Source organism: Penicillium angulare, assembly GCF_028827245.1.
Source record: "Penicillium angulare strain IBT 27051 chromosome Unknown utg000004l_segment0_segment0, whole genome shotgun sequence".
Classification (NCBI taxonomy): Eukaryota; Fungi; Ascomycota; class Eurotiomycetes; order Eurotiales; family Aspergillaceae; genus Penicillium; species Penicillium angulare.
Genome location: NW_026623163.1, coordinates 1,915,046 through 1,927,249, shown reverse-complemented (window position 1 = coordinate 1,927,249; position 12,204 = coordinate 1,915,046). Strand labels below are relative to the sequence as shown.

The window sequence follows — 12,204 nt, the reverse complement described above, 5'->3', positions numbered from 1 at the left end:
ACTAGATCAATAGACCTTGAAACCACCAGGCATCAGCGTTTGGAATACACCATTGGGATCATATTTCTGGGCGATCTTGATCAGCTTCTGGTGATTACCCGCGCCATATCCGGGGAAAATCGACTGGAACCCAGCAGCGTCACCCATGTAGTTGAACGCATGGTACAATCCGGCCTTTTGAGTGGCATTGTTGATCGCATAGGTGGTCTCTTCCACCCATGATGCGACGACATCATCATATGCCGATCCGATCCATTCGACGACTTCGGCGTAGCACAGGTACACCTGGGAGGAATCAAGGCCAAGAGCGTTACCGCCACGAGATTCGGACGCCTCAATCCAGTCGGCGCCAATTGGCTGCCAGTCTAGCTGAATGGTCGAGATATTGGCAGAAGGAACCTGTGCGTAGAGCTTAGGAAGCTCGTTGAAGAAGGTCGTGTTGATGATGCTTATACCTTGGTAAAGTTCATCGTAGGTCGTTCCCTTCACTGTTCCAGCAACAAAAACGTCACTATAACTTGTTAGCTTGACGTCAATCAGAAAATTGTGTAGGTCGAGCCTTACCTGATACCAGGGACAACCATTGCGCCAAGCTCTGAGGCAAATTCCGCGACAGTCTTGAATGCAAGTGTGCTGCTGACGCTAGGTATCTTGGTGAAGGGAGTGAAAATGTCAGGGAAGGTTGTATTGTCACTGTCGTAGAACAAGATAACAGACGCGAGAGTCGAATCCCCAGGAACAAGCGCAGGGACGATGTGAGTCTTGGTGTCGAAAATGTCGGAAGCATATGTTGCGATAGCCTAAGAATATTAGCAGTCATTCACCACGCACGCCTGAAATTTACCACTAGTAGACATACCGCAAGGAAAGCATCAACATATTCAGCTGATACGGTATAAGCGCCAGCCCACACCTGAGTTGACGGAATGGTCTCCAAATCAAAACGAGTAACCAAACCAAAGTTGCTGCTACCCCCCTTCAGGGCCCAAAATAGATCCGAGTTCTGGGTGCTGTTGGCATTAACAAGTGACCCATCGGCCAGAACAACCTCGTAGTTGATGACAGTGTTGCAGCCGAAGCCAACCTGGTTTCCGTAAAAATTGACGCCACCAGCAAGAAGCAAACCTGGCACGCCAACAGGGCCAAGGCGACCACCAGCAGCAGCCAAGTCATAGTTTGCGAGGTAGGAGTATACCTGCTCCCATCTATAGGCGGGGCCGACCGAGAGAACTGATTTATCCTCGTTCAATTGCAGGGTAGTCAGATTTGACATTACAATCAAGACACCGCCATTGATGTTGTTGGAGCCCTGGAATATGTCAGATCCATTCATATCATATCTTTCTCCCACATTCTGTGTCGTTATGCGCAATCTAAAGGGGGAAACTTACCCGAATACCCATGTGGCCGCCACCACGCACCGCAAATTCGGCGTCAGCATTAACAAGAGCCTTCACACCCTCAGCTAATTCGTCACTCGATTGTGGGCGGAACACACAACCCGGGGTCAAAATCTCAGTGTTTGACCAAAAGTTCTGGGCTTCATAGTCGTAAATAGCAGTGTTGGGTAAGAACACCGATTCAGCAAGGGGCTTCTCCAAGGCTTGACAGCCAGCTTTCACAGATGGAGAGTTTTTGGCGACAACTTTGGAAGGCTCAGCTGCGACCGTAGTCACCGAGCCGGCCAGCGATAACAGAAGAGAGCTCACACGCATTATGAAGGCGTGGAAATGAATATATTCAAGAAACAACACCCAAACACCAGTTGAGAGGAAGATTAAAGCTACCAAGTGACAGATGTAGCTCTAGGCTCAAGTCTCCGGTATTCCCGCCAACGATATTCTCTGGAGCAAATCTTACTCGGTCTCGTTGTAACTGCGTCAGCCATCTCTAGCCGGCTTAGCTCCGGTGATTCAAGTGTTTTGGGAAACGGGAGCATTTAGGTCTGTGGGGAATCCACTTAGTGCGGTTCATGGTGGAACAGAATGTCGCAAACCAGGGAAATTGGGATAAACAATGCACATTTGTACGTGCACGTGCATTGGTAATCGAATGATTCGCAGATCGGCGGCTATGAATATGAAAACCATGTTATCATGGATGTGGTTCTCGTATTTCTTCACGGCAATCCACGGTTTTACTCCGATTCATGGTATGGATGCGACCCAGCGATGGTTGAATCAGGGGTTCGTTCCGCCAAAACTTGAATTGCCGAGCGAAAGCCTGAGATCCACAATAGTTAAGAGGAAGTTTATCGTGTGAACTATTAAGACTCAATCCACGGAACTGGTTTATGCTTTGATTAATTTCATATTATTTGTTTTCATTACAATATACAGCCCCTGGACACTAATATACATAGGCAAGAGAGCTTATTTATACACATCGGCATTTATGTGGTTATTGAGCCATACTTGCCGAGTTTTCCACGTCGAACTCGAGTGTTCGCATGATACCATCCATCTCTTTGTTGGGGTTGGTATGTTGCGCAGACAATATATGCTCCTCGCTATCATTATCTGGCGCTGCACGACTGGTGGAGAGTGTTGTGATGTATGCGCTGTCTCGTCCTGAAAAGTCGGGTCGTGGGCTTCTAGGCATTGAACCGAGTGGATGAGATTGCTTTCGAGATTGAGATGAGTCGTACCCCCCTCCAGAGGATAGACCAAGAAGCTGGGGTAGGTACTGTCGAATAAATGGTCGAATGGCTGTGACGCAGCCGCCGAAAATGCCAAGGTTCAACTCGATTGCGCACCACATGAGCGCATCAGTAGTTGTCCCTGTTAAATGTTAACGTCAATCCTGGCAGCTCAGATCAACATAATGAAGCAATCTTACATGTTAAGTCAATACTTGTTAAAAGGGTGTACAAAGAAGCTAGACGGACGCAGCTGACAATACCAACACTATAGCAATGTTAGAATTAGGTCATGTGAATGAGTAACGTTCACAAAACATACAAACATCCCATCGCAAGGATAGCGCACACAGCAATCTTCTGTCGCAATTGCATTTGCAATCGGCGAATCCATGGTCTATAACCCCCTATTGTTAGCGACTAGACGATATAGATGTTGTAGATTACTCACATTGGGACCGCAACGGTAGCAAAATCTGTAAAAATGCCTAGTCCAGCGTTGGCGAAGTAAAAGACAGGCCTGTTCATGCAATATCCAGTGGTTATGGTAGAATCCCAGGACTTTGCTACTGGATGGCAACTGAGAATATTGGCGAGTATGCTGGCGACACTATATCCGGCTGCAATGAAAATGAGGACCCAAACGGCGATGTGGAAGTTCCTGCTGGGGAAGATTCGGAGATAAAAGATGAGAACGGAGCATTTGGTGAATCCGGTACCGGCACAGTAGAATATGGCAGCGATAAGGTTGAACTATTGAATACCTTGTGTCAACCTCTGAGATCTTATAGAAAGTGAACATACAAACCTTGCTGAACCACGGTGAGAAATAAGTGGCAGGTACATCCCACATGTGTCTTCCCAGGCCCCAATTAAGCACTGTACAGATATCTATGTTAGTTATGCCAACACACATTTGATAGTAGCTGAGCTTACTGTCTAAAGTCACACCAGTGAGAACACATGATGAAAGCTGTGAAAATATCATAATATGTTAGCAGTGCCCCCGCTGGGAGATCTATCGTATGAACATACGAGCGCCAGAACCATCAAATCTGCAATGTGTCATTAGACAACGAATTCTTCCATAGATACAAGCATCGCTACTCACAATCATCCGCACGGAAGCTTCGCACGACAAACAGCCGTGTCCATATTCGCACCCCAAGACCAATAATAGCGAGGGGTAAAAATATGCAGTTCACCACCAGGAATTTGGTGCCATTGTAATCCGGGTTCACGAAGTTTGACGTCTGGCCGGCTGGTGGTGGCAATGCGGGGACAATTGTTTCAACAGCCATGGTACTGGCTCAATCGCGGAGATCGACCATCTGCAATTGAGGGGCAGATGGAATTAGCAAAAAGCCGTCGTCGGGGGTATATATAGGAGGAATGCGTCGTCTTCAGTCAGATAAACAGTATGCGGAGACGCGGCAGCTGTTTTTTGGTTCCCGAGATGTCAAAGAGCGTCATCAAGGTTTTCTGGAACCACAGAATGCTACAGGCCCGTGTTTTACCATTGAACTTTCGTGGAATGGCATCTATGCTCAATTATCGTATTACTCATTTCTGGTGTGCATGTACGGAGTATGCATGCAAATCTTTGTGTCTTAATTGTGGAGACTAATGATCTCCACTCTATAATGAGCTGAATAGTTTTTCATCTGGTTAGCAAAGGGCCCAAGCGCGCCATCTATCGACTGGGATCTTGGCCCACGCGTACCGTCCGATTCTTCCACTTGCATTCCACGGAATTCCTCAAGCGAAGGTCGTTTCGAAGTCTCAAAGGAACACGACGCATTGCGGAGGACGGAGAAGGAAGCGGTGCACGGTAAGGCATCATATGCAGGGGGAGAGGGCTGCAGGCAAACATCCTTCTCCGGATGAACGCCGGAGACGCTGGATACAAACGAAGTGGAAATCATCCAATTTTCAGAATCTTTGATCGGCGTTTTATTTGACCAAACGGTGACTATATGCTTGTTATGGCAGTGATTGACGCGCCACCAACTTAGTAGAACGGGGTTTGTTGATCGATGCGAGTCCGCGTTCTCCGCTAACGCGCTAGGGGGATTTCCACTCGCGCCCCAGTCCCCACTGTAAGCAAGTTCAGTCCAAACAATCCGTTATGTGGGCTGGTCTGAAGCCCTGGAGCAACAGGCACGGTCTTCAATGCCCTCGATTGTGCGCTCCGGTCGACTATATTCGTGAGGGGGGTTCATCTTGTGTTCAAAGCACCATTGAATAATTATTTTGTGGCTGAGTAGTTTAACAATATCTATCGAAAGTTACCTGCCAAGACTAATTATGTTCAAGTGATTCATTTACTAGCTAATGGGGTACAATAAGGATTGTGCACCTGTGGCGTTTGTAGCGTATTTTCAAGTCAAAATATGGAACGCCTTGCGACAGATCTTCAACACACCTATACAAATACAGGTTTGATCGCGATTCGTTCAAAGCGTCTTACATAGATAAATTCCCGAAGAAAGTGAATAACATAACGTCAGGATTTACCAGTTAGGAAGCATGATTAATGTCTATTGCATGTGTACCGGTCAGTTTTAACATTAATATTTGAGTCCCGTAACACCTTCGTGTCCTCCTTGCTCTGAAACAGCTCGGATAAGCCGATTCAGCTTTGGATTACGGACGTATGGATTAATAGCTTGAACCCGGAGACCTCCGTATAGTATAAGCTTCTACTGGAAAAACCTTCAACCATATTTATACTTCGCGTCGGCAGTGGATATGGCCCGCTCTCGTATACCTCGCCTATCCCGCCTCCACTACAAAGTATGTCAGATTATATTAATTCTGATTGACCTTGCTCAAACCTTAAAGCTATTGCCAGTGGTGTTTTGTTCTCTTTCAGGGGTAATGACTGTTGATAAGGAAGCTCTTCGCATGATGGGGGTGATCTAAATATTTTAAGAGATATAGTAGCACCATGTTATCGAGATTAGGTGCTCATTAGCTTAGTTTTCATGCTCTCTTCTCAAGGAAGCTTCAGGCGCTGGGGAATATCCAGCAGAATTAAGCACGCCCCTAGGCGGCCTGAGCTGGTCAGTGATCACACCGGCATAAACCTGATCTGCTCACTGAGCCCGATCTCTGATTAGTAGCTACCGAGGTAGCCGACCTCGTAGCATGTCTCCAATCCTACCAGGATTCAAGCAGAGCACCAGCTATGATCACTCACTCAAGGCGAGCGTCAGCATACTCGATTTCACGATACATACATTTTGCTTGTCGACTCCTTGTCTTCTTAGCTGTGGAGCTATGCTATCACAAGAGCCTCTGGGATTCTTTTGTTGAAGTGTTGATAAGCTGGTCATTCAGACTCCCGCGAGGTTGAAAGAAGCACCAAGCAATTATGCATATCAGAAATTCCCGATTTCACATCGACCATGCTCGCACTACGCTCCATCTTACTAGCTGAGACCAAGTCTATATCTTCTTCTATAAACTCATAATCTAACCCGTGGTAGAGTAATGGGAGAACCGATGCTTTCTACGGACTCATTTAGCCATTTTTGTTGAGTAACATGGTCGAGAAAAACATAACATTTCCTGGTAGCACCAAGGTAGTAGCCCGTAGCGCCAGCCACGCCTATTTAACAGTAGCATACGACTCGTTAGTTGCCACACTACCGAATACTGTTTCGTTTCCTATCTCGCGGACCCATTGGGATAGTGATTCTGCCTGGTATGCATCACTTGCTCGAGACTGGTATCCATGATTCGTTGAGCTTTCTGAGACGTAGCTGAAAGAGCCTTATAGGACCATTCTGAGCTGTTTTATCCGCTCCATTCATATTCCATGAGGTAAGCGCCAGGCACTTCAAGATTTTTGAGGAGCGAGTTGAGTGGCAGGCAAAACCCGAAGACTTTGGTTGCTGAAAGATGGCCCCCGTCGATCATCGTATCAGCTGAGGTTGGCTTCCAGCATACTGTAGACGGTCCGGCTGCCAAAGAGCTGGAAGGAGCGAAGCGGCCGATTGTGTATAGCAGTGTCCATCTAAGCTAGGCACATGCCGTAAGGCCTCCGAGGCGTGCTATAAAGTAGGAGTACGCTTTTAGAAGGCGACATGAGGCCCATGCTGTCCTGCCAGCCAGAGCTCTGTGGCGGCGGAAGTATTTTCCGGGAAAGAAGTCGCAAGAGTGTAGAGGTACGACTGATTTCGAAAACTACTGTAGAGGGCTTTGAAAACATATCTCCGATCTTTACCTCGTGGGGTTGAACGCTATCCCCTTTATACACAGATGTTACTGTACTTATTCGGATCGGTCGGCCGGATCAAACCCAGGCGGTAGCCAAAGTGAAGACACAGGAATAAGAGTAGAAAGTCTGTCAAAAGGCTTTTTGGTATGGCGCTATAGCCCCACAATGCTAGTATATTGAAAGTTGAAAGATCGACCGCATGAGCACCCATGGCAAGAAAATGAAATCCCCAAAAATGATACACACATAACCCCACGTGAAAGGTAGGTATAATACGAGAAAATCCCAATGGCCGTGATAGAAAGTTTTAAAGAAGGAAATTCCGCAGTGTCAAAGAGGCATCGGCAAAGCAGCAACAAATGTATGTCCAGAAGGCAATTGGTAGAACTGAATCTCCAACTTAGAGTGCCATCTGCTCGTCTCCGTCTCCATCTTCTGCCCCAAGAGCTCCACCAGGTATCCGTCCCTCGTTGAGTTCTTTCTCCAATCGTGCGATTTCCGCCATACTCTTCGCTTCGCGAATCATTCTCTCCACTCGCTTGCGCTCGGCATCTGTGAGCTTCACGCGGATGGCCTTGTCGCTTGAAGCATTGTTTGCGCCGGCGGTGATAGAGGCGTCGAATGTTTTGGATTTGATGCCCTTGATCTTTGAGGCAAGGGCGGATGGTTCTTCGAATGTGCCGAACAGCTCCTTTGCCTTAGTACGTTCCACATCCTTCACTTTCTGGTAGTCGAGGAAACGAACGGAGGGGACCAGCCAGATAACCCAGTACCGGTAGTTCTGTAAGCACTTGTTAGATATGATGTCCAGTTACGAGTTGAGTGATAAACGAACCTCTTTCCGGGTGACGGGGTTCTCGAGCAAGGAAAGATGTGTCAAGCGAGTGAAAGTTCGAAGGGAGTCAAGATCCGCAAGTTCGGACAAGTTATTTGAAGTTAAGACTAAAGTCGAGAGTTTTGGTACTGATGATCCCAGAGAATGTTGGATGTGACTGATTCTGTTGCGGGCAAGGAGGAGGGTATGAAGGCGAGGGAAGAAGGGGAAGTTTCCGAGAGACGAGATATCGTTGTCGGTGAAGTCGATGGTATCTTGGTCCTGGTAGCCGTCAGTATACAATCGTTTCTCGGTGGAGCTAGGTTATGAATATAAATTCCATCACAGACATAGCCGTAGGTATAATAGTTCATAAGAGGTGGAGTCAACTTACTTTCGCAATACCCAAATTCTCAATTGCGGGGATTTTGTGTCCTACACGACCCAACGTATAAAGACGATATGAATGAAGCTCTTTTTTCAAATGTGTAGTACCTGTCCTTTTCAGGTATGTGTGGAATGGTGTAACGCACCTCGAAGATCCAGCTCGCGGTCTGTGAGCGGATTAATGTAGGAAAGGGAATTCTGAATGAGCTCGACAGTCAATCGCATGGTGGCGGTTGGTGCTTTCGCGAAGCTGTGGCGCGGGGAGAGAAGGATTAAGTCTAGGCAAATTGCTCTATTAGAATATCACAGGCGCACAAGACTGTCGTAAAAATCCAATGATGCTGAAAATCAAGACGAAGTGACAATGGTTGAGCGGGCTGTCGCAAGTTTGTCTGATGAAGATTAGCTCGGACAGCCCTTTCTGCCGGGCGGTATTTTGGCCATCGCATCCACGTGACCTCCATCCATAACTGTTTTCCGAGGTTCTACTTTGATATCAATCTACCTCCAAGGCTAGTTTTGCAAGGATCCCTCAAGTGCTTTATACAATTTAATTGTTACAGTTACATCAAGTATTGGGAGGGATTATTAGATTTGATCAATGGATTAGTCTATATTCATTAAAAAGCATTCGCAAGAGTGCTAATGGTACACTGCCATTACATCCAAATCACCCGGACCAGATCAAAAAAGCACTGAAAGAAGCGTACTACCTCAAAGCACAGGTGTGAATATTGTACCAAGAATTGAAGAGCGTTCGTCGTTGTACCACAACAACACTTTAGATCCGTGAAATTAGCACGGTAAAAAAAGCCAAACCAGACAATGTCGAGCTGGTCCCGTATCCAAGAAGTGAACCCCAGTAGAAAATGCGATGCGACGGGGTATAATACGGTATATCTTAATAGGTAGAGTTTGGTGAGAGGGGATGTGGCATATTTCAGTGGCGTTAATCATCAGCAAGAGGACTTATGACCGGGGACTTCTGGTGAAGAGATCTCGTGGGACTGCCAGCTCTTGAGCGGCGCCCATTTGTGGTAGGTCCTAAAGCAATGGGGGCTAGATGATCCCGGCTTTCTGTGCGAACCACTAGGCCTGCCCGATCCATTGCAATACCCGATCCACCGCTGATTCCAAGACCGATCGTACCCGATGAGTTATTGTCGAGTGTATACTTCAAGCTAGGGGTATTCCCGTTGTTGCTCCAGCTAGATGCACGCTTTGGAGGTCGGGGGTTCCCGTCAATGTCAGAAGCACGACCATCTAGATCACTGCCATCCGATTCGGTCCCACCTAGATCAAATTCGTGTGCGCCGTCCTCTAAGACACGCTCATAAGAGGGTGCACTGCGATTGAAAAATGGCAACACTCCCATGAAAGGTCTCCGCTTCTTTGGGTGGTTGGGATGTGACGGTCCTCCACGTCGGAGGATGTTGTTAATGCGGTGGTACATGCGCAGGCGGCGGCTGCGACCACATAGGAAGAACGCCACCACTACTATGATGAATAGGAACAAAATGAAGCCGGGGATTCGACGAGGGGAATCTCCATCAAACAGGGCGTCATGCCAATGCTCGCTGTGGAACCCATCGCCATCAGGCAAGAGCTGAACACTAGGATATTGGAAGTCCTCTGGGATGCCGGGAACATTGCTACCAAATCCAACGGGTAAAGCTTCCTCGATTCCTGTTGGCACCTGTGATGAAGCATATAACACCATCTTGCCCAACGTCCAGCTGACTTCAGTCGAGTCGATCTTGTTCACAGCTTGGAAAGCATCGAGATAACCCTTCTCACGACCTTGAGATAGGACTTCCTTGGTTCCATTGTGGGAGGAGCCTGAAGTATTCTCAAGGCCGACACGAGGTATTCCAATACCATCGTGCAGCATGTTGATAATCCATGACGCTTTAAAGCAAACCTCATTTGCCTTTTGGCGGTCTACCTTCTTGCCCCATTGCTCAATCTGAATTCCCTTTTCAATCGAATCCCAATCTTGTGAACAAAATATTTGAACCCGCTCTTGGTACGTGTTGAAGTCGTATGCCTTGTCTTTGTAAGCCATCTCGAAGATCTCATGAGTCGTATGCCAGTATTCGCTAATTCCGATGAAATGGTTGACGTCAAAATCAATCGCCGGGACATGAGTACCATGCAGCAGACATGGAGCATCTGAGCAAGGGGCATCCTTGTCCAGCAAGGGAAATGTCCGCCGTAGACACTCATCAAATCTTCCTGTACCGAGCAAAGTAGGGCCTGCAACAACGCCTGGCGGTACGTCTTGGCCATCTAAAGTAGTGCGCAGACCAATAGGAAGACACGGATCCGGAAATTCTGCAACATTCGAGCCGATTGCTTCTTCTTGTAGATGTTCAAGGTAGCGGCGCCTAGCTTCATGTACACCGAATTCTAACCAGGAGGTCACAAAGAGTCGGTGCTCTTGCATGGATCCATCGATGTTTCGTAGTCGGAGTAATTTCAAGTCATTCGCATGCTTCTCGGCTTCGGTTGCATTAGGGGCGAATGCAATCTGAGCCGATGCGCCTCCCATATCCAAAAACCCATAAGTATGATGTCCTTTTCCATGATCGTGAAGCAGGGGTGAGTCGAAAGCACCCATCAAGTAGTTGGTCGCAATCCAGCCGTAGAGTCCTTCCGTTACACCTGGAATGACTTGGATGTGCATGGCGCAGTCGGGTAACAAGAAATCGGTGCTTGCACGCGTATAGGAGCAAATCTGATCCAAAAGCAGCTGTCGTTCCAGGCTTCCTAATAGTCGCATACCAGCCGTGGCGAGGAGGAAAATTGGGGTCTCCTTAATATCCTCCTTCGGAATTATAGTCTTTGCATGATCTAGAAGTTGTGCGAGGTGATCGGGGCCGACGGATTCGGGTGCATTGGCAAAAGAAGAGACACCTTTAAGGGAATTAGCGCGGTCAGGGAATTGGGATTATCTCATCGCGTTATATCTTCGGACTCACCGGGATGAATCTTCTTGACCCATTCCTCCTTGGTCTTGATCTCCGGAAGTGATTTCAGGTCATATTCGTCCGCCTTGTTGCGCGCAGTGGCATTGCGCAGCCATCGATAAACGTGGACACGGGTCCCCTAAACGGTTGCAGATCAGCGACACGATCCCAGTGGAGATGAGTTCGGCTTGATTGAATCGGACATACAGACGAACCAGCGTCCAAGACGACGCCATAACGCCCTACGTGAGACAACGTTAGCGAACCCGAGTGGATTTAAAAAAAGGATTGTGATAGCCGCGGAAACGTACACTTGCCCATTTGGACTTCAAAAAGTGAGTAATTAACGGTAGAGCATGACCAGCAAAGTAATGAAAAGGCGGGGGTGCCCGTGAGAGCAGAGCGAAGGACGTTGAACGAGTGACGAAGTGAAGCGATAGAGAATAGAAGAAAGGAAGGTGATAAGGGAGTCTTTAAATCGGAGACGCGAGGCACGGCACGTAATACCAGGCGTGACAGGGGGGCGAGACTCGTCTGAAAAGACGTTAACTATGGGGAAAGTCTCAGAAATGGCCTGAGCCCACGGGGCAGACCAAGGTCCGGATTGGGGAAAGTGCGGTAACAATACGATGCAGTACAAAAGTGTAAGTTACCACCCGCTTTCTTCGACTTTTTCTTGCTTTTGGCCTCGTTCAGCACTAAATGCGGCTACACTTGACGTCGCCTTCTCTTTGTCATCCCCACTTGCCAGTGGATGACAGGCTATGGTCCCCATTATACTCCACCTTTTCTGGTGGCTTCCTTTTTATCCGAGTACTGAGTATGTATAAAGTACGAATATTCTGTCAATTCCAAAACGATCACTTACTGACAGGTACAAGGCACCTGGATTGAATTTACGGGATACGGAACTTTGTTCCAAAAGGATTCGTCACCACGGAATGTTCTACCGTGGTGTTGCATCTAGGAAGCAAAAAAAAAGCACCGGTACTCCCATCCCTGGTGGATTATCTTGCCCTGCCACCCTTTCGCCCTTTCGAAGGAACCCTTCATCCCACACTAAGCCAAGCCGAGCAGGGGTGCTTGTCTACGTCAGCTCTGGATGCTCCATCACGACGGGGGCTGACTACCCTGCATCGTGATACGCCAGGATGCACCACCCAGTGGGCTT

The 12,204-nt window shown here is 47.8% G+C and overlaps 4 protein-coding genes across 4 annotated transcripts; all 4 read right to left on the bottom strand.

Annotated features, from left to right (window-relative positions):
- Positions 1-6: 6 nt before the first annotated feature.
- On the bottom strand, positions 7-1,715 carry N7478_004656 (FAD-binding oxidoreductase; the record flags this gene model as incomplete). The annotated part of the gene is made up of 4 exons (XM_056920870.1): positions 7-511; positions 565-800; positions 860-1,309; positions 1,392-1,715. 4 exons carry the CDS (start codon positions 1,713-1,715, stop codon positions 7-9), a joined length of 1,515 nt encoding a protein of 504 aa, XP_056778907.1.
- Positions 1,716-2,400: 685 nt separating this feature from the next.
- N7478_004655 (uncharacterized protein) lies at positions 2,401-3,939 on the bottom strand (the record flags this gene model as incomplete). Its single annotated transcript, XM_056920869.1, has 8 exons — positions 2,401-2,780; positions 2,839-2,906; positions 2,961-3,035; positions 3,090-3,391; positions 3,447-3,517; positions 3,575-3,611; positions 3,674-3,693; positions 3,750-3,939. The coding sequence occupies 8 exons, from the start codon at positions 3,937-3,939 to the stop codon at positions 2,401-2,403; spliced, it is 1,143 nt and encodes a 380-aa protein (XP_056778906.1).
- Positions 3,940-7,263: 3,324 nt separating this feature from the next.
- On the bottom strand, positions 7,264-8,289 carry lea1 (U2 snRNP complex subunit LEA1; the record flags this gene model as incomplete). The annotated part of the gene is made up of 4 exons (XM_056920868.1): positions 7,264-7,644; positions 7,699-7,959; positions 8,072-8,151; positions 8,211-8,289. 4 exons carry the CDS (start codon positions 8,287-8,289, stop codon positions 7,264-7,266), a joined length of 801 nt encoding a protein of 266 aa, XP_056778905.1.
- A 724-nt stretch (positions 8,290-9,013) lies between these two features.
- N7478_004653 (putative nucleoside diphosphatase (Ynd1)) lies at positions 9,014-11,354 on the bottom strand (the record flags this gene model as incomplete). Its single annotated transcript, XM_056920867.1, has 4 exons — positions 9,014-10,980; positions 11,046-11,172; positions 11,241-11,275; positions 11,345-11,354. The coding sequence occupies 4 exons, from the start codon at positions 11,352-11,354 to the stop codon at positions 9,014-9,016; spliced, it is 2,139 nt and encodes a 712-aa protein (XP_056778904.1).
- Between the last annotated feature and the right edge of the window lie 850 nt (positions 11,355-12,204).